The 22,876-nt window shown below is 43.5% G+C and overlaps 2 protein-coding genes across 2 annotated transcripts in view; both read left to right on the forward strand.

Annotated features, from left to right (window-relative positions):
* The first annotated feature begins 546 nt into the window (after positions 1 to 546).
* Positions 547 to 7,941, forward strand: ppp1r15b (protein phosphatase 1, regulatory subunit 15B). Its single transcript, XM_014167761.3, has 2 exons — positions 547 to 3,551; positions 5,583 to 7,941. Exons 1-2 carry the CDS (start codon positions 1,533 to 1,535, stop codon positions 5,775 to 5,777), a joined length of 2,214 nt encoding a protein of 737 aa, XP_014023236.3. The 5' UTR covers positions 547 to 1,532; the 3' UTR covers positions 5,778 to 7,941.
* A 2,841-nt stretch (positions 7,942 to 10,782) lies between these two features.
* LOC106583501 (pleckstrin homology domain-containing family A member 6) overlaps positions 10,783 to 22,876 on the forward strand; it is a 208,658-nt gene continuing 196,564 nt past the window's right edge. Inside the window, exon 1 of the mRNA XM_014167754.3 lies at positions 10,783 to 10,906. The gene's annotated coding sequence lies outside the window, so the exon portion shown is untranslated. The remainder of the gene's footprint in view (positions 10,907 to 22,876) is intronic.

Here is a 22,876-nt window from a genome sequence, read left to right on the forward strand (position 1 = left end):
ATGGTGTTGGAGTCGTGCTTGGACGTGCTGTCATGCGTGAACAGGGAGTACAGGAGGGGACTGAGCACGCATCTTTACTTTTACTCAAGTATGACAATTGGGTACTTTTTCCACCACTGGTAGCCATGCAAAAACCTGTAACTGGAGAGCAACACAGAGTGGAACATGAACTTGATTCTCAACACACTAGTAGGCCTATATGATCCCAAGGGTTAATAATGTATATGTATTTAGAAAAACTGCCAAATGCATTCATTGACTACTGCAATAGCTAAATGACGTAAATGTAAATGTATATTTCTAACTATTGAGAGTTTATCTTGAAACCCAGTATTGTGATATTATTTTGTGTGAACTATCAACATCTCAACACCTGACACACTGAGCTTTTTCCATACACTGCAGTATGCTGCAGGAGTCAAGATATTTACTTTCATTATATGACAGGGACATTTTGTGTCATGTCATGCATAATCGCCATGTGGATTACTGACGATGGTAACTCTGCGACGGTCCCTAAACATTTCTACAAGACCTCTTTCACGACGCCCCCTTCATTTTCTGATGAAATCCTCTTCTGAAAAGTGGGCAGAGTAGTCGACCGACCGTACAAGGAAACGCAACCATGATTGTAAAAAACTGAGAAGTATCGCACTGAAGTATTATAACAAGCTTCTCTATTGAATACTATATTTATCATGCGGTTGCATTCCATGATTTTATTGTAATGAATTGTTGAGCTTCGTTGAAGTCTCGGATCAAGGTTTGCAACTGCGCTGTCGCCGGGTGCTACGTGCGAGAATCTAACCCGTTTTTTTCTCCAACCAAGACCAAAATGGATTGCATATCTTCGTTTATCCTGGATTTCTCCACATGCTATGACTCGCCAAGGCTTTGCTCGCTTTCTACCTTCACTACCCCTGTTTGTACGATGCTTACCGCGCGAAATAAGTCTAACCACCACTCTCAGGAAAATGTCTCCCATACCACGGACAACATGGACGATGGTATTCGCTTGAACAGGAGAGCTAACCGGTATGTATGCTATTGCTAGCCTTTCGGTGTAAGATGATGGATAAGGGACAACAGTAATGGATGTTTCACCTGCAACTATGGACAGTGCTCTGGAGTGCACACCAAGTTATTCTCAAATGTGTCGCTAGCAACTTCCAGCGAAACGAACAGCTCTCAAAATCAAGATTACGTTAGCTAGCCAGGTAACAGCTGTTCAAACTAGCATTATTAGCACTAGTTAGCTAGATAACTAATGTTAGTTCTTGTAATCCTTTATTGCCAGACTAAAGTTTGATTGGCATATTTTATTTTGGCAGTCTAGTTAATACGAGTTATTAATATATTGTAAACTAGCTACTATATGTCAGCGTGTTAAATTGTCCTACACGTGTACGTTAGCTAGCTAACTAACCAAAAAGCTTTAACAAACTTCCCAGCAGCAAGCGGTATTCTTGATCGAAACTTTACTAATGTATCTTGCATAGTGACTATTTGTTAGCCACAAGCCAGTATTGAGAATGTTTAGAAACATGAATCGCGAGGAACACTTCTCTGGTGTGAAGACGCCTCCATCCACTCCCGCCGGGCATGGAGTGGCCTCTCTCCGGCTACCAAACCAGGAGCGCTCGTGGATGGGCATGTTCTCCGCGGTTTCTAGGCCTGCCCTGTCATTTCTGCAAAAGTATATACCATGGCGCCCAAGTACTCCTGCCCTGCCTGACAATGTGACAGGGTGGGTCAGTGGGGATTTCAAAGATAACTTTGTAGAGGCAGAAAGCACATTTTTAGGACAACTGGACGACGTCTTGCCTGGAACTCAAAACCATGCACATCACCTATCGTACCTGCAATACCAGCATGGTAGCCCTGGGCTAGCAACGTCAGGTAATAGTACTCCGAGTTGGTTGACAGCAGATTCTCTTTACGAGTTAGGGATTCAAAATGCTGCTGAAATGGACTTAAATATAAGGCAACAAACTCCGGTAGGATACCTCGCAATCGCGAGAGGTTTTCTCAGTCATGTTTTGTTGAACGCAGCGTCGGCTCAGGAAATGAATCACACCGAGCAAGGGCATGTCCTCGGTGGGAACGGTTGGTCATCTGACGCGGTATCAGCCAGGGAAAATAGTACCGCTGGTAACTGGTGGGGTGGGCTTTGGGGAAGCAGTAGCGCTCAAGGGTGGCTGTCAAATTTGTCTTGGAGGAAAGAGGGCACTGGGGCAAACAACAGTAATGGTCATTGTTTTCAACCGGAGTGTGGTACAAAGGCTACAGTTACCAAGCCAACAGGGCTGTTTGTACAGTGTGATGATGGCGAATCAATGGATGGCAAAAGCACTGGCGCCTCCTGCAACAAAGAGGAGCCAAAGGACAATGGAAGCCTTCAAACTGCCACCTGGCCAGAGTCTCTCTCTTTCCCTGACAGTCTCTCCTTAGTTCACCGGGAAACAGTCGGTATCAGTGATCATCTTGTCAGAGTTAGAGCTGTCACTGCCTGCAGTGAGGTGGCAGTTTTTACCCCTGACCAGGATAATGGCTATTCCAGTCTGGAAGAAGAACACTCCACCTCCAGACTGTACATGTTAAGGCCTCCCATTGAAGAGCTACAAGGGATCACAGAGATGAAGGAAGAGACGATCACGTCTGACACACCAACACAGGGGAGCTCTGGAGAGAGTGGGCCAGAGAGGGATGCATCCAATCAGAGAGAAGTGGGTGAGACTGCTGCCACTGGAGGGATGGAATTAGAGGAGGAAGAGATTGAGGACTCTGAGGAAGAGGAAACGGCGGCTGAGGGTCCATCAGTGTCTACCACCGCTCTGCCCCCTTCCACCCCCCAGTGCAGTAACAAGGCCATCGCCTACATCATGGGCAGCCCCTGCAGCGACGACAGCCAATCAGACGACTCACTCAGCGAGGAGGATGACGATGGTTTCGACAGCGAGGGCTCGTCAGAATTCTCCAATTCCGAGTTGTTGGATGACGATGAAGAGGAGGATGACTCTGAGACTGAGAGACTGTGGAACTCACTGTGCCAAAACAGGGACCCCTACAACCCCCAAAACTTCACCGCCCTCCTTAACACCACCCCCAGGACCATCCCCTCCACCTCTACAGCCACCACAGCCTGCTCCCCTCACACCTCACCCCCAGAGCAACCTACCTCTCCCCTCTCCTCTTCTTCCCCCTCTCCTGCGGAGGAGTTTGGCTCAGAGTCCAGCAGCAGTGAGGTGGATGAGGCTGAGAGCCTGAGGCTGTGGGACTCCTTCAGCACCTCATCAGACCCCTACAGCCCATTCAACTTCCAGGCCCTGCTCAGGACTAGAGAACCAGTCTGGACCAGGGCAAAAGCAGGGACAGGGGCGCGCTGTAAGAAGAGCAGCAAGACAACCCCCCGTCATGGACAGGGCCAGGGACAGAGCCACTCACCCCCCCAGTACAGGAAGGAGGAGGCAGAGGAGAGACTGGACAGTGGCTTCTCAGAGATCCTTCCCACCCCAGAGATCACCACCACGGGCTGCGTCACAGTCAAAAAGGTCAGTATTGGCGACTTTCTGGTAGGCCTAAAGAAAGCGCCACACACCTTGTTATTCATATGTTCCTCATTCTGTTTTTTAAAATGGTAGGTCTATTCTTACATAGTATCAGTCACATTGTCATCCATGGGCATTGGTCACTCACCTGACTGTGGTAAAATGTGAGAACCTGGCAATGACCCCTAAAATGATTGCTCTTCCCACTCAGCAGTTAACTGCTGGAGGCTGTTTGTTAATGAGTAGCTGAAGAGGAAGCATTGTTTTTTCTCCTGTGGTGTACTTACATACTGCATCGACATAGTCTGACGGGGCCAGCGGGTTTTCCTGACCCCATGACTGACGGGATGTGACCAGAGTTTTTCTACATCACTTCGGCTCACGTGGTCTGGAAAGACATGTATATTCATTAAAAAATCAATAATAATTGGAGCTCATCGTTCAAACTTCTTATCCGACGTGGTTATCACACAATCTTTGAGTTGGGTTGTTGTGGGAAAATTCATACTCTACCACGTTCTCTAACTGATGGATTTTGAACTTTGGAGTCTATTACTTACTCACTCAGCGTACTGAAAGGGGAAGAGGGACTGACTTTGCATTAGCTGTTCTGTTTTTATGCGTTACTATTACTGTCTGACTGTGCGAGTGATGGAAACCTATGCAACAACTCTTTCCCCCACTCTCCTTTGATCAGCTGGTGTTAGAGTCCCATATTTGTACCAGGGAGACCAGAGTCTGTGAGGCTGAGTGCACTTAGTGAACCTCTACAGCTCTGTATAATGTAATAAAACATTTTTCATTATAGACATTCCCATTGAAATGTGCTGTAATGCTATGACTGACCAGTCATTCATTGGGCTGTAGCTAAAGCAGCATATTGACCGCTGTTAGACAGATGTGAGTGAAGGCTGTAGCTAAAGCAGCATATTGACTGCTGTTAGACAGATGTGAGTGAAGGCTGTAGCTAAAGCAGCATATTGACTGCTGTTAGACAGATGTGAGTGAAGGCTGTAGCTAAAGCAGCATATTGACTGCTGTTAGACAGATGTGAGTGAAGGCTGTAGCTAAAGCAGTGGTAATACAGTAGCAGTACATTGCTGTCAGCTAGAGCTGTGACTCGTGCCTGTCCCAGTCAGTGGAATGGAAGATAATCACTATGAGTGTAGACCTAGTCATCCATGAGCACAATCCCACGGCTGTCTTTGATATAGTCCAGCTGTATTTTCCATGCCCTTTGTATTACATTATCCCCCATTAGGAGCACACAACTACCATGTTACTTAGCAACGGTGATAACTGAGCGAGAAGGAAATCGAATTTCTCTGAAGGCCTTATATATTTTTATTTCTCTGGCTCGGTGCGCTGGCTCATAACGTTCTTGCAACGCTTCCACAACGTTCTCCTAACCCTTCTGCCCATGCTGAGCAGATTTCAGTGTCTTCCGTCTGTAATAACCTCCACTCTGATAGTGTATGATGGTACTGGTAACCTCAGTATGCTGCTGCTTATGGAGATTTATTGTCTCGTGTGGCATGGGGCATCCATCACACAGCTGATTTTCCCCCCTCTTTTTTTACTTTGCCTCTGCTTGTCTCTGCCCAAACGGTTGCAGCTCTAGACGTGTAGTGTTGCCTCCCAGTGATGAGCGATGGGTATAAATCTCAATCATTAGGCTTAGAGGGCCTAGTTGAGTTTCTTCAATGGATTGAGTGAAATTTGGGAAAAATGCAGAGAGCTGTGGAGCAAGTGTTTTTCATTGTGTGTGTGAATGTCAGGGTTAGGACTACCGTTTAAAATAGAAGTCTTTTTTTTTTTTTGACATAATTGTAGGTTTGATTTTGGATGCTTTATACACTGCAGTTTCTCCTTTCAGAATATTGAGGTAATATTGAGTTGACCTAGTTTTGTCAAGCTGAAATGTAGTCTTGTGAGTTAGAATGTACACAGAAGTGAACTTTACATCTGGCCTGCAGGTGTTTCAGTGAGAAGGTTCTAGCCTGGTGATGTATGTAGTTCTCTCTCTCTCTCCAGGTGGGTTTCCGTGATGAGGTGGATGAGTTCTACGCCAGCGAGGACGATGAGGACAGGCGTGGGCCGTGGGAGGAGCTAGCCAGAGACCGCTGTCGCTTCCTCCGCCGTGTTCAGGAGGTGGAGGAGAGCATCGGCTACGTGTTCAGCTCCACCTTCCGCCTCACTGTCTGCCAGAGACAACAACACCACAGCTGACCCCTAACCTCTGACCCCTACAACACAACTGATCATAAATCCTGTTTCTCTGTGACCCTCGAACAGCCCTCACTGTCCCTAAATCCTATTTTCAACAGACTGCATCAGAACTTCTTAGTCTTCTCCCCTACCCAGTGACCCCCCCCCCCCCCCCCAACTCCCAAACCTTTAGACTGGATGTGTAGGAAAGACCACATCAGAGCTGTTGACTAGACCAGTGGTTTCCAAACTGTGGGTCGGGACCAGGGGTTCAGGTGGGTTGCTTGTGCGTTACAAAAAAATATACTTTTTAGATGTGTTTTTGGGATGGAAAAAAGCTTTCTTCGTAAACTTAAACAACTAAATAGAAAGTGCGTACAAAAGATAATGGACCTATATTTTTTTTTCTTCTCATAAATTAGCTTGAAATATCATTTTGAATTTCAGCTTCAGTAAAAAAATGTGTAGTTACAGGAAATAAGCTTTAAAACTGCAACATTTTTACTTCTACTTTGGTCTGTGCATGTTTTTTTTCACCGTTCAAGACACCTCAATTTGTGGAAGTAAAAGTTTGGGAACCCCTGGACTAGATGACATCCCCTCACACCCCTCTCTCTCCTGACCCCTTACTGTCAGTCTGGGGTGTTGAAGACCTGGTAATACAGAGTTTCTTCCTGCCCGCTTCCTGATCGTTTGCTGTTTTGTTTGAATCACAGTGGAGTGATTACCTAATTTAGGATATGATTAAGGGCGACTGCATATTGCTAACTAGGAGGTATACAGGTAAAGGTAGAAGGGCTTACTGGTTCCAGTGGGACAAACCCAGTCTAACACAGAGCAGCGATTCTGCTGAGCTGTTTGCTCAGTAACCTGACTGGAAAACAGAACTCTACACAAGACACTTCAGCCAAAAGTGTCTTTATATTTCATTTTAAAATTGGTTTTATTATTTTGTCCCGTTGATTTAAACTGCACTTTTGGTGTTGCTCCGTCCTTCTCTCTGACACATCCATCTGGGTCTCTGCTCTCAGTAGTGTTCTCAGTTCCTGAACCCAGGAATGGTCAGTATTTAAGAGGTTCAGTATAGTCCTACTCAGCACCCACAGCCAAATCTCACACTGCTCTCCGGAGCTGGATTGGGTTTAAGAGCTTTTGTTTGGAAAGCAAACTTTTATTTTTAATGAGTTTTTTTGTCTCCTTTTATTTTTTTTTATATGTTATCTTCCTGTAAACCATGACATGCAGAGTACACATTGACAGTGTTGTATTTGATTTGATCCTAAGCAGGGGTTGTAAACCTACAGTATGATGTGTAAAACACTCCTCAACTGTATTGGTGGTTAGTGTTAAAACTAAGCCTGTGTTTGTGTTGTGTAGGTGTAGTGTCTTCCTGGTTTCAATCATTTCGCAGGACCGAGTTTGGGAAAGCCTGATTGAGCAGTCGCTCTTATTGAGAGTGACTTACAGGTATTTATTGCCAAACAAGCAGGTATTTCCAGTGAACAGTCAGTAGAGATCCTCTGACTATTTCTGGGCTGAAGTGAAGGCTATAAGGATTAAGTGGAAGTATGTGCATGATCCTTGTCTTAAATGGCCTCCTTTCCTCTATCTACTTCCCTCATTGTGGTTCCTAGAATAAACAATTGCTTTAATCTATCTACAATTTGCACCAATAGACCTTCAATAATGCTTTCTCAAATGTAAAGCTTGCATCCATCAATGGTCATCTTGGAAAGGAGATGTGTTAAGGAAGCTAAGACCTCTAGTTATTTTACATTTTAAGTGCTTTTCGTGAGACCCAAAGTCACTGAACTTATAAACCTCTTACCCCTACTATTTAACCCTGTGACGCTTGTACGGCCCCAGTGTTGTGTATCTATTGTTGAGGGGTTAGTGTCCCTGCTGTGGATAAAGGGTTAACCTCTGTTGTGACCAGGTGGAAAGAAAGCAGGGATGTGAAACACACGTTATTCTGAAGTGATTCTCAGAATGAAAAAAATCCAATATGAAAGCTGTGCTCGGATCTGAAGAATGGAACTCTTTAACTTGGTGTTATTTTAGTCAGTACAATTAACATGAAATTGTTTTATTTTTGTAAAACATTTTAGGATGAGTTAGTTGCTCTGCATAACTTATACATTTTGAATTCATATTCATTGGAAATAAATCAATATTGAATTATGAATGAGGTTTGTCTTGTTTCTTGCCCCACATTTCCCAGCAAATAATTGACAGGTCTTAATTTGTTTGACTGTTCATGATCTCTTTTAATCTGGTTCGGGCGCAACACCGGACTGGAGGGAGGGTTGTGATGATCGTCATAAAAGGGCACTTGTCCCCAAACTGGTACTGCACCATTAAACAGTGTACAAAACATTAAGAACACCTTTCTTTTGCCCTCAGAACAGCCTCAATTCATGACGGCATGGACTCCACAAGGCGTTAAAAGCATTCTACAAGGATGCTGGCCCATGTTGGCTCCAATGCGTCCCACTGTTGTGTCAAGGTGGTTGGATGTACTTTGGGTGGTGGACTATTCTCCTCGATATCAACAGGAAACTGTTGAGCGTAAAAATACAAAAACAGAAACAGGGGAGTTGCAGTTGACACAAACCGGTGTGCCTGGCACCTACAATACCCCGTTCAAAGACGCTGAATCTTTTGTCTTGTCGCCATGCTATGCTGTTGTCTTAGGTTTCTTTATGTAGTGTTATGGTGTGTCTCTTATTGTGATGTCTGTTTTGTCCTATATTTATATTTTTAAATCCCAGCCACTGTCCCCGCAGGAGGCCTTTTGGTAGGCCGTCATTGTGAATAATAATTTATTCTTAACTGGCTTGCCTTGTTAAATAAAAACACATTCACCCTCTGAATGACACACATACATAATCCATGTCTCAAGGCTTATGAATCCTTCTTTAACCGGTCTCCTCCCCCTTCATCTACACTGATGGGAGTGGATTTAACAAGTGGCATCAATAATGGATCATTGCTTTCACCTGGTCAGTCTGTCATGGAAAGAGCAGGTGCTCCTAATGTTTTGTACACTCAGTGTAGCTAGGTTCGTCACTAGCTACCCCAAACACAAAGTTATAAAACACCTATTTCTACAATTTATCTTCCTAAAATCAGATTTGAACCTTAACACTAACCCTAACCTTAAATGAAGACCAAAAAGCACTTTTTTTATTTGTTGATTTTTACAATATAGCCAATTTGGACTTTGTGGCTGTGCTCTCTAGTGGAAACCTTTTCTACTAGCGGTTCTTAGCCACTGGAGCCAGTCAGCAATGTGAATGTGCAGTAGGAGGTCAAAACATGCACAGATGCAAACAGCTGTCAGAGACCAACAGGTCTGCCTCCCCAGAACACCACAGGCATACTCAGCCTAGAAAGGATTATAGAAAGATTAGCCTATTTTGGGGGGATTTCAGCCTCAATCCTAGAGGCACTCAAAACCGGGTAAGAGATGAGTGGCTAAATATATAGCGATAAACAAATTCTTCTACAGATCATTATGGATAGTGGATACATGGCAATAATTTTAATAGGATAAAGCCAATGATATACGTATACAAACACTTGGATTTGTCAGTGGTATTTGTTGAAGATACTTATGCCCACAAGAGGGAGCTATATTATAAGTTATATATTTTTTGTAAAAATACATTTTTTTTTATTTGAATATTGAAACACAATCTACAGTGAAGCCGCTCAACATTGACATTACGTTCAGTCATCTGATTCCCATCGTTTTTTTATGTTCCATTATCAACCAATAGAGGTCGCTCTTGCTTGTTATCATAGCAGGAGCGGACCAGTCGATCGACTGAGATGGTGGAGATCTCAATTGCATACTGCTCACGCCCTCGTCTCCTTAAAACCTATTGGATGAGAAAGTCAGATCCGTCCCCTCCGACCTTCTCCTGTAATGAGTTTTGAGGAGGAGAGAGGACGCGAGGAGATCTTCCCGAGGACTGTGCAACTGCTTTCTGCTCAAAAGATCGATGCGAGCGCGCACGGATTTGCTTATTAATGAATTGACATGCATTGCAGTAGCCTTTTTGCAAACCAAGTAGCATACAGGATGTGGTTACATTTATTATTTGTAGAAAACTGAAAAGGTGTAGGATAGGACCAAATGTTGATTGCTGGATGCAGATTTAATCCATATAATCAGTGTGTGGCTTTCACAGTTTTTGTGGTTGCATTATAAAAAATATGAAGAACCAGTCAAATCTCAAACAGTTCAGTTGAGATTAGTCTATATTTTCTCATTTATGTGACCTGTGTGGCAAAGTCTGATCAAAGTCTGAGAACTCTATTCCTCTCCTGATATTCGGGGCTCCGCCTGCAGGTACGTCCTGGTCATGGAAAATGAATCTGGGACTGGCCAATGCTGTCATCTCATTGGCTGAATGGAATGCCTGGAGGTGGTGCCTAGGAGGAGATTAAAGGCATGTCTCTCTCTAATGAAAGGGGAATTGAACAGCTGTGACGTTGCCACCCACCACCAATCCAAAGAGCACTCTCTCCCCTCCCTCTCCCCCTTCCTCTCTCTCCCCCTCCCTCGCTCTCTCTTCATCTCCCTCTCTCTCCATCATCTCCCTCTCTCTCCATCATCACTGCATACAGAATTACTGCCAGCCTGGATGGGGTCATGTGACATTTAAATACCCTGGGATTTTCAACTGGGCATGCTCCATTGTATTACTTGGCCGCTTCCCCTCCTCCTCTTCAACTCCTCCCTCTATCTGTCCCTCCTTTATTCATCCTTTCCTGAGGAGAGGATGCCTATTATTGTCCTGTATCCCTGCTCAGTCACACTGGAGCCTGTAGTTACTGGGGCTACTGTCTCTAGCTGTCTCTCTGTTTCTTTCTCTCTATGGTTCTCTGGCTGACAGAGAGCTGTCTTTACCCTGTACTGTGAGGGTGTGGAGGGATAGATGGACAGTATGTTATTCCTCGTTTCTCTCCCATCTCCTGATGTCTAACCGGCGACTGACCGCGCTGCCCTGCGCTCCTAGATGGATGAATGGATAGATAGATGTACATGGTTCTAGCTTGGCTGTCTAACACCCTCGTTGACTGGCTGACTACAGAAGAGGAAGGAGGAAGGACACCGCAAACATCAATTCAGCAGGTGGCTGGTAAGGGACACGCAGATTCATAGTGTCTATGTGCAGGCACCACCAGTGCATTTCCAACATGTCTTGACTTTATGTAAATAAGCACGTTAGAGGGAGCACTAGTGTCTGTGTTATTGTGACTGTGTTCCTGTGACTGTGTTAGTATGACTGTGTGTCTGTGTGTATTTGCCTTTAAGTATACAGTGCAGTTGCTGTTTGTTAATGTTGATGTTCATTGACTGTGTTTCTATTCCTGCACACAGACCGATGCTCTCTCATATTGCAGAGAGAGGGTTGGGTCAGAGAGGGCAGAGGTTGGCTGGTGGTTGAAGTAGTGGTTGGGTGGAGGTTGAGTTATGGTTGTGGCTAGGTTTGGGTGCTCAGATGTTTTGGGGTGGCGCCAGTTGCCAGGTTGTTGGTCCCAGTGTTGGAGCCCCACTGCAGATGGGCATAGTCTGTCAGTCAGGGACGCTAGCTAACACACACACACACACACACACACACACACACACACACACACACACACACTGCACATGCATTTACACATGCAAAATACTTAAACACTCCAACAACAACACAGTACTGATTCCCACCAGTCTCCAGCATGTTCATATGTTAATATGTGGTATTTAGCAGTGCTATGCTGTATGTTAAATGCCTCATGGCAGGACTAAGCCCATCCAATCCCAACCAAGCCAGGCAGGGCCAATCTGAGCCAAAGCAGGAGGGATGAGGTGGACTTTGATTCAGAGGATAAGCGTGATTGACTTCAACAGGCGTCCCTCCTGTCTGTGTGTGTGTGTGTGTGTGTGTGTGTGTGTGTGTGTGTGTGTGTGTGTGTGTGTGTGTGTGTGTGTGTGTGTGGTGTGTGTGTGTGTGTGTGTGTGTGTGTGTGTGTGTGTGTGTGTGTGTGTGTGTGTGTGGCTCCAGGTGTCTGATTAACATTGGCATTAATACACCCTGACAGTGACTGAGGAATTAGACTGACCCGGTAATGCCTGTCTTAGCGTTAGGGTATTGTAGTGTGTGTTTTGTTTATGAGACCCTGGCAGTTGCCGGCAATTGAGGTGCTTCCGATTAAAGCATTAAACTGGATTTGCTTTTCTATGAATGCATGTGGACACACACCACATGCTCACGCACACACACACACGCACACACAAACACACACACACGCACACACACAGACTGTACACACACAGTCTTGTACAGCTAACCGTGAGGGGACACACAATTCACACAATTCAAAATCCTATTTTTCGTAACTCTTAACCCTAAACCTAACCCGTACTCTTACCTTAACCTGAACACTAACCTTAACCTGAACCGTAACCCTAACCTGAACTCTAACCCTACCAACCCTAACCTGAACCCTATCCCCAACCCCAAAACCTTGTGGGGACTAACAAAATGTCCCCAGTTGGTCAAATTTTTATTTGTTACTATTCTGGTGGGGAATTCTGGTCCCCACAAGAATAGTTAAACACGTCATCACACACACACACACACACTCACACACACATCTTCCTGTCTCTTGGCAGGTCACACTATGTTCTGAGGGTGATTCCTAGCCCTCTGCCAGCATGTGGCCTGAAATGATGCCCAGAATAGAGCCATGATTTTGATTGATGTCCCTCTCCTCTGTTTGGCTTTCCCTTCACTCATCTATCTATCTATCTATCTATCTATCTATCTATCTATCTATCTATCTATCTATCTATCTATCTATCTATCTATCTATCTATCTATCTATCTATCTATCTATCTATCTATCTATCTATCTATCTATCTATCTATCTATCTATCTATCTGCAGTTGAAGTCGGAAGTTTACATACACTTAGGTTGGAGTCATTAAAAATCGTTTTTCAACCACCACAAATTTCTTGTTAACAAACTATAGTTTTGGCAAGTCGGTTAGGACATCTACTTTGTGCATGACACAAGTAATATTTCCAACAATTGTTTACAGACAGATTATTTAACTTATAATTCACTGTATCACAATTCCAGTGGGACTGAAGTTTACATACACTAAGTTGACTGTGCCTTTAAACAGCTTGGGAAATTCCAGTAAATTATGTCATGGCTTTAGAAGCTTCTGATAGGCTAATTGACATCATTTGAGTCAATTGGAGGTGTACCTGTGGATGTATTTCAAGGCCTACCTTCAAACTTTGCTTGAAACAAAAGAAATCAGCCAAGACCTCAGAAAAAAATTGTAGACCTCCACAAGTCTGGTTCATCCTTGGGAGCAATTTCCAAAAGCCTGAAGGTATCACGTTCATCTGTACAAACAATAGTACCCAAGTATAAACATCACGGGACCACGGCGCCATCATACCGCTCAGGAATGAGAAGCATTCTGTCTCTTAGAGATGAACGTTCTTTGGTGCGAAAAGTGCAAATCAATCCCAGAACAACAGCAAAGGACCTTGTGAAGATGCTGGAGGAACAGGTTCAAAGTATCTATATCCACAGTCAAACGAGTCCTATATCAGCACGGAAGAAGCCACTGCTCCAAAACCGCCATAAAAAAGCCAGACTATGGTTTGCAACTGCACATGTGGACAAAGATCGTACTTTTTGAAGAAATGTCCTCTGGTCTGATGAAAAAAAATACAACTGTTTGGCCATAATGGCCATTGTTATGTTTGGAGGAAACAGGAGGAGGCTTGCAAGCTGAAGAACACCATCCCAACCGTGAAGCACGGGGTGGCAGCATCATGTTTTAGGGGAGCTTGCTGCAGGAGGGACTGGTGCACTTCACAAAATAGATGGTATCATGAGGAAAATGATGTAGATATATTGAAGCAACATCTCAAGACATCAGTCAGGAAGTTAAAGCTTGGTCGCAAATGGGTCTTCCAAATGGACAATGACCCCAAGCATACTTCCAAAGTTGTGGCAAAATGGCTTAAGGACAACAAAGTCAAGGTATTGGAGTAGCCATCACAAAGCCCTGACCTCAATCCCATAGAAAATGTGTTGGCAGGACTGAAAAAGCATGTGCGTGCAAGGAGGCCTACAAACCTGACTCAGTTACACCAGCTCTGTCAGGAGGAATGGGCCAAAATTCACCAAACTTATTGTGGGAAGCTTGTGGAAGGCTACCCGAAATGTTTGACCCAAGTTAAACAATTTAAAGGTAATGCTACTAAATGCTAATTAAGTGTATGTAAACTTCTGACCCACTGGGAATGTGATGAAAGAAATAAACGCTGAAATAAATAAATCATTCTCTCTACTATACGTTCTTAAAATAAAGTGGTGATCCTAACTGACCTAAGACAAGGAATGTTTACTAGGATTAAATGTCAGGAATTGTGAAAAACGGAGTTTAAATGTATTTGGCTAAGGTGTATGTAAACTTCCGACTTCAACTGTATCTATCTTTCTCTCTCTCTCTCTTGCTCTCTCTCTTGCACTCTCTCTCTCTCTCTCTCTCCTCTCACTGTTTCATTCCCTCTATCTCTCCTACTGTGTGCTGTTTGCTGTGTGTTGATTGGTTTGTAGATAAATATAACTGTTATCCTGCATCCCTATTGGTTGACCGAGTGTTGTTTCCCTATGATGACTGCAAGATGTTGTTTGTTATGGTTGTTCTGAACTGTGAGTGCGTGTGTGTGTGTTTAAGCAGGGAGTGGGGTTATTGCCGCAGTGCTTGCTTTCTGCACCCGATTTGGAGAGTGAGCTAAGCTAAGGAGACTGGCAGAGGGTGTGATCAGAAATGTAAGCACGTATCAGTGTACACACACACACACACACCACACACACACAGGCAGGCACATGCACACACATACTGCGTGCTTGTAGTGTTTCAGTAGAATACTGAGCAGGGTGGAGTGAATACAGTGTTTCTCTGCAGAGCACTGCTGCAGAACTACAATGCCAGCTACCTCACCCTCTCTCCCCCTCTCTCCCTCTCTCTCTTTCTCTCTCTCTCTCTGTGTTTGAGCGATGTGGTATATGTGTTTGAGAGGTTGTGGTATATGTGTTTGAGAGGTTGTGGTATATGTGTTTGAGAGGTTGTGGTATATGTGTTTGAGAGGTTGTGGTATATGTGTTTGAGAGGGATGTGGTTTATGTGTTTGAGAGGGATGTGGTTTATGTGTTTGAGAGGGATGTGGTTTATGTGTTTGAGAGGGATGTGGTTTATGTGTTTGAGAGGGATGTGGTTTATGTGTTTGAGAGGGATGTGGTCTATGTGTTTGAGAGGGATGTGGTCTATGTGTTTGAGAGGGATGTGGTCTATGTGTTTGAGAGGGATGTGGTATATGTATTTGAGAGGTTGTGGTATATGTGTTTGGAGGGATGTGGGATATACATTATTGTATTTACAAAAGTATGTGGACACCCCCTCAAATTAGTAGATATGGCTGTTTCAGCCACACCCATTGCTTACAGGTGTATAAGATAGACCACACAACCATGCAATCTCCATAGACAAACATTGGCAGTAGAATGTCCCATACTGAAGAGCTCAGTGACTTTCAATGTGGCACCATCATAGGATGCCATCTTTCCAACAAGTCAATTCATCACATTTCTGCCCTGCTAGAGCTGCCCCGGTCAATTGTAAGTGCTGTTATTGTGATGTGGAAACGTCTAGGAGCAACAACGGTTCAGTCACGAAGTGGTAGGCCACACAAACTCACAGAACGGGACCGCCGTGTGCTGAAGCGCATAGCAACACGCAATACCGAGACTGCCTCTGGAAGCAACGTCAGCACAAGAACTGTTCGTCAGGAGCTTCATGAAATGGGTTTCCATGGCTGAGCAGCCAGACACAAGCCTAAGATCACCATGCACAATGCCAAGTGTCTAATGGAGTGGTGTAAAGCTCCCCGTCATTGGACTCTGGAGCAGTGGAAATCGCGTTCTCTGGAGTGATGAATCACGATTCACCATTTGGTAGTCTGACGGACTAATCTGGGTTTGGCGGATGCCAGAAGAACTTTAAATGTCTGAATGCATAGTGCCAACTGTAAAGTTTAGTGGAGGAGGAATAATGGTCTGGGTCCGTTTTTCATGTTTCGGACTAGGTGCCTTAGTTCCAGTGAAGGGAAATCATAGCGTTACAGAATACAATGACATTCTAGACAATTCTGTGCTTTCAACTTTGTGGCAACAGTTTGGGGAAGGCCCTTCCCTATTTCACCCCCGTGCTCAAAGCGAGGTCCATACAGAAATTGTTTGTTCGAGATCGGTGTGGAAGAACTTGACTGCCCTGCACAGAGCCATAACCTCAACCCCATTGAACACCTTTGGGATGAATTGGAACGCCAACTGTAAACGAGGCCTAATCGCCCAACATCAGTGACCAACCTCACTAATGCTCTTGTTGCTGAATGGAAGCAAATCCCCACAGCAGTGTTCCAGAAGAGTGGAGGCTGTTATAGTAGCAACAGGGGGGACCAACTCCATATCAATGCCCATGATTTTGGAATGAGATGTTCGACGAGTAGGTGTCCACATACGTAGTGTAGTTTGTGTGTGTGTGTCTTTATTTTGACTGTTTTCTACATTAGAATAATAGTGAGGACTTCAGAACTATGAAATAACACATATGGAATCATGAAGTAAGCAAAATTAATTTAAACAATTCAAAATATATTTCATATTTTATATTTTTCAAAGTAGCCACCCTTTGCCTTGATGACTGCTTTGCACACTCTTGGCATTCTCTCAACCAGCTTCTCCTGTAATGTTTTCCAACAGTTTTGAAGGAGGTCCCACATATGCTGAGCACTTGTTGGCTGCTTTTCCTTCACTCTGCAGTCCAACTCATCCCAAACCATCTCAATTGGGTTGAGGTTGGGTGATTGTGGAGGCCAGGTCATCTGATGCAGTACTCCATCACACTCCTTCTTGGTCATATAGCCCTTACACAGCCTGGAGGGTCATTGTGCTATTAAAAAACAAATGATAGTCGCATTAAGCGCAAACCAGATGGGATGGCGAATCGCTGCAGAATGCTGTGGTAGCCATGCTGGTTACGTGTGCCATGAATTCTAAATAAATCACTGACAGTGTCACCAGCAAAGCACCCCCACATCATCACACCTCCTCCTCCATGCTTCACGGTGGGAACCGCACATGCAGAGATCATCCGTTCACCTACTCTGCGTCTCACAAAGACACGGCGGTTGGAGTCAAAAATGTCCAATTTGGACTCATCACACCAAAGGACAGATTTCCGCTGGTCTAGTGTCCATTGCTCGTGTTTCTTGGCCCAAGTAGGTCTCTTCCTTATATATATATATATATATATATTGACTTTTTCCACATTTTGTTGTATGTCACGTGTGCTCCCTCTCTGGCCTCTAGGTCACCAGGCTACTCGTTATGGCGCACACCTGTCACCATCGTTACGGGCACCTGCGCGTCACCAGACTCACCTGGACTCCATCACTTCCCTATATATGCCACTCCCTTTGGTTCCTTCCCCAGGCATCATTGTTTCTGTTTCTGTGTCATGTCCGTGCGTTGTTTGTGTTTTATATTATGTTACGTTTATTTATTACAACACTCACTCCCTGAACTTGCTTCACGACTCTCAGCGCACATCGTTACATTGTCGCAACCTGAATTTACAATTGATTTTTGTCACTGGCCTACACACTATACCCCATAATGCCAAATTGGAATCATGTTTTTCTAATGCCGGAAAGGGAAGGAAACCGCTCAAAGATGTCTCCATGAGGCCAATGGTGACTTTAAAACAGTTACAGAGTTTCATGGTTGTGGTTCAATTATTTGGTCCCTATGTTGAGCAGTGAATTTCAAACACAGATTCAACCACAAAGACCAGGGTGGTTTTCCAATGCCTCGCAATGAAGGGGACCTATTGGTAGATGGGTAAAAATAAAAAAGCAGACATTGAATATCCCTTAGAGCATGATGAAGTTATTAATTTCACTTTTGAATGGTGTATCAATACACCCAGTCACTACAAAGATACTTGCGTCCTTCCTAACTCAGTTATCAGAGAGAAAGGAAAGCGCTCAGGGTGACTTTAAAACAATTACAAAGTTTAATGGCTGTGATAGGAGAAAACTAAGGATGGATCAACAACATTGTAGTTTCTCCACAATACTAACCTAAGGAAGCCTGTACAGCATAAACATATTCCAAAACATGCATCCTAAAGCAAAACATTTGGTAAAGCAATACATGTTTAGTCCTGAATACAAAGTGTTATGTTTGGGGCAAATCCAGTAAAACACATTATTGAGTACCACTCTGCATGTTTTCAAGCAGAGTGGTGGCTGCATCATGTTATAGGTATGCTTGTAATCGTAAAGGACTGGGGACTTTTTCAGGATAAAAAATGTTATGGAATAAAGCTAAGCACAGGCAAAATCCTAGAGGAAAACCTGGTTGTCTGCTTTCCACCAGACTTCGGGAGATGAATTCACCTTTCAGCAGGACAATAACCGAAAACGCAAGGCCAAATCTACACTAGAGTTGCTTACCAAGAATACAGTGAATGTCCCTGAGTGGCCGAGTTACAGTGTTGACTTAATCTTTGTGAAAATCTATGGCAAGACCTGAAAATGATTGTCTAGCAATGATCATCAATCAATTTGACAGAGCTTGAAAATAATAATGTGCATATATTGTACAATCCAGGTGTGCAAAGCTCTTAGAGACTTACCCAGAAAGACACAGCTGTAATCACTTCTGAAGGTGCATCTAGAAAGTATTGACTCAGGGGTGTGATTAGTTATGCAAAGGAGATATTTCTGTATTTCATTTTTAATACATTTGCGAAAATGTCGAAAAATATGTTTTCACTTTTATCATCATGGGGTATTGTGTGTAGCCTCAACAGCACTCTCTAGGGTAGCACCATGGTGTAGCCGGAGGACAGCTAGCTTCCGTCCTCCTCTGCAGGACACACTATTCAACAGCCAGTGAAATAGCATGGTGCGAAATACAAAACAACAAAAATGTCATAATTTCAATTTCTCAAACAATCAACTATTTTACACCATTTTAAAGATAAACTTCTCATTAATCTAACCACATTGTCCGATTTCAAAAAGGCTTTACGGCGAGAGCATAACATTAGATTATGTTAGGACATAAACTTCACAAGAAAAACCACACAGCCATTTTCCAAGCAAGGACATGCATCACAAAAACCAAAAATACAGCTAAAATATTCACTAACCTTTGATGATCTTCATCAGATGGCACTCATAGGACTTCATGTTACACAATACATGTATGTTTAGTTCGATAAAGTTCATATTTATATCCAAAAACCCCATTTTACATTGGCGCGTGATGTTCAGAAAATGTATTCCCACAAAAACTTCCGGTGAATGTGCACATCAATTTACAAAAATACTCATCATAAACATTGATATAATTTACAACAGTTATTGAAAGAATTATAGATATACTTCTCTTTAATGCAACCGCTGTGTCAGATTTTAAAATAGCTTTACGGAGAAAGCACATTTTTCAATATTCTGAGTACATAGCTCGCCATCAAAGCAAGCTATACAGATACCCGCCAAGTTCTGGGGTCAACTAAACTCAGAATTAGTATTATAAATATTCTCTTACCTTTGCTGATCTTCGTCAGAATGCACTCCCAGGACTGCTACTTCCACAAGAAATGTTATTTTTGTTCGAAATACTCCATATTTATGTCCAAATACCTCCGTTTTGTTCATGCGTTCAGATCACTATCCAAAGGCATAACGTGCGAGCATAAATCCAGACACGAAAAGTCAAATAGTTCCATTACCGTTCGTAGAAACATGTCAAACGTTGTTTACAATCAATCCTTAGGGTCTTTTTAACCTAAAATGTCGATAATATTCCATCCGGACAATAGCGTATTCATTCAAGAAGAAAAAGAAGGAACGGCGTGCTGGCGGGCTCACACATCACCAAGTCCTTTGTCCATAGGCAGTCCACTCATTGACTGAGCTCCTATTTTCTGCCCAGTAACAGGAGAAGGATGAAACACGTTTCTAAAGGCTGTTGACAGCCAATGGAAGCCTTAGGAAGTGCAACGTGACCCCACAGACACTGTAGTTTCGATAGGGATTCAAAAGAAGAACTACAATTCTCAGATTTCCCACTTCCTGGTTGGATTTTTCTCAGGTTTTTGCCTGCCATATGAGTTCTGTTATACTCACAGACATCATTCAAACAGTTTTAGAAACTTCAGAGTGTTTTCTATCCAAATCTACTAATAATATATTAATCTAATGCTGCAATAGAAATAAGGTCCTCCCTAATCTTAAACGGCACCAACCGCCACTGGTGTGCATGTGTTATCCACACCAGCAGGCGTCTGTCTGAGTGGAGCTGTCTGGTGAACTTTACATTTACTGTCCTTATCAGTCAGCACCCCTCCTATCTAATGTCATTAGACTGTGTGTGTCTGAGTCAAGGTATATCTCTTAATGTAATTAATTAATCTGCATTCTACTTATGTCTTCCTAGATCTGTACATCTTTGTGTGTGTGTGTGTGTGTGTGTGTGTGTGTGTGTGTGTGTGTGTGTGTGTGTGTGTGTGTGTGTGTGTGTGTGTGTGTGTGTGTGTGTGTGTGTGTGTTAAGTGTGAATCTAATTTCTCTGATGAATTCCGAGCAGGCGGTAGGGATTAAAGGGTTGGTTAAGCCTCATCCTTCACCTGAAGCCCCCCCGGGTGTTACCATAGCAACCCTTTAAGTAAGTGACGCCGGGCAAACCCTCCATCTTGGGAGAGGAAGGAAGGACAAAAGAGACAGGGAAGAGAGAGAGAGGGAAAGAGAAGGAGAGGTGAAGAGAGAGGGAAGGTGTCTGGACAGTGGGGATGGGGGAGGGTGAGTGAGGAGCAAAGAGAAAAATGAGAGATGGGGAAGATATCCCCTGTGGGGGAAGAGAGATAAAGACGTAGATGAAGAAAGAATAAGGATAGAAGGAAGGTTTCCCCACGGGAGGGATAAAGGAAGCGAGATAGAGGGAGGGATGAAGGGGTTGATCATCCAAACCAATGAAATTATATTTGTCACATTCTTTGTAAACAATCGGTGTAGACTAACAGTGACATTCTTACTTACATGCCCTTCCCAACAATGCAGAGAAATAATTGAAAAATAATAACAGGAGTAGTAAATACACAATGAGTAATGGTAACTTTGCTATATACACGGGGTAGCAGTACCAAGTCGATGTGCAGCGGTACAAGGTAATTGAGGTAGATACAGCACCTTCACTAAGTATTTACACCACTTGACTTTTTCCCTACATTTTGTTGTGTTACAGCCTGAATTTAAAATAGAATAAATGTAGATTTTTTTTGTCACTGGCCTACACAGAATACCCCATAATGTCAAAGTGGAATTATGTTTTTCTAAGTTTTTACAAATTAATTAAAAATGAAAAGCTGAAATGTCTTGATTCAATAAATATTAAACCTCTTTGTTATGGCAAAGTTCAATCATAGCGCTTGATGGTTTTTGTGACTGCACTTGAAGAAACTAGTAAAAATAGTAAAATAGAAGAAAATAGTAAAAATAAAGAAAAACCCTGGAATGAGTAGCTGTGTCCAAACTTTAACTGGTACTGTATATGGAGATGGTTCTGTGCCTAAATACATTTAGAAAATAAATACATTTGCTTCCTGATCTTTCTTATATCTCTCAGATATAGGACAGACACTTCAGAACAAACTTCCTTAAGATTTTTTGGGAGGACTATATGTTGTTCCATGTAGTAAATCTGTTATTCAATGTGTTTCTATGGGCTAATAGCAGTAAGGCCATATTCAATGTTTCATCAAATTTTTTAATTATTAAGGGGTCTTAAAATTAGAAATAAAATAGCTAAATAATCCTTGGTATGACCATCATAAAACAATTCCATATGTTAGTTTAGTAGTTTTGCCCCCCCCCCCCCCCCCCCCCCCCCCAGGGCTTAGACTCTGGAGGGTTAAGCCCCCCCCCCCCATACATCCTACTGAGAGAAATTAGACCCTCACAATGCACTCTGTGTGTGTGTGTGTGTGTGTGTCTTTGTTTACTGTATGTCTATATCCATGTCTTTTGTCTGCTCCTCCCATGTGCTGTGTGTGTGTTATTCATTCTGGAACAGACTGCAGGCTCTGTGTGTGTGTGTGTGTGTGTGTGTGTGTGTGTGTGTGTGTGTGTGTGTGTGTGTGTGTGTGTGTGGTGTGTGTGTGTGTGTGTGTGTGTGTGTGTGTGTGTGTGTGTGTGTGTGTGTGTGTGTGTGTGTGTGTGTGTGTGTGTGTGTGTGTGTGTGTGTGTGTGTGTGTGTGTGTGAGTGAGTGAGTGAGTGAGAAAGAAATGGGGTGTGCGGCGACAGAGCGGGTGGTATTTCAGGGGACCTGCCAAGTGCGAAGCGGGCTGCACACAGAAAGTGTGTGTACTTGTGTATGTTCATCTCTCACCTTCCTCTCTCGTTTTTACACAAGAGTCTAGTCTCAGGATATACACCTCTAAAATAGAGTAAGACACCACCTAGAATGCATTTCAAAAGTGTATCCTTGTCTCCCCTCCTTCATCTGCTCTGGTATGAAACTAATATTATATTATTCAATTTCAACGATCATTAGATTGATAAGCATTACACGCACCTTTCATATATTTTCAGACAGTGCAGAGGAAGGAGACGAGTCGAGGAGAGTATTGTGTGTGTGTGTGTGTGTGTGTGTGTGTGTGTGTGTGTGTGTGTGTGTGTGTGTGTGTGTGTGTGTGTGTGTGTGTGTGTGTGTGTGTGTGTGTGTAAATGACGGGGTGTGTAGAAGACAATCTGCTGCAGTCTTCACTGAGAAAAGTCTTTCTCTCTCTTTCATCTGTCTGTCCAGAGAGGGGAGTGGGTTAGGAGATAGGGAGGCATTGACAAGCCTGCTCCCTCTGAGTTTCTGGGTGGCGAGGGCTCGTACAAACACTCTTTGATTTCCCCAGCCTTCTTAACCCTAAGCTTATTTGCATAGTGAATAAGTACACAGTGAATAAGCCCA

Source organism: Salmo salar, chromosome 22 (genome assembly GCF_965601325.2).
Source record: "Salmo salar chromosome 22, fSalSal1, whole genome shotgun sequence".
Classification (NCBI taxonomy): Eukaryota; Metazoa; Chordata; class Actinopteri; order Salmoniformes; family Salmonidae; genus Salmo; species Salmo salar.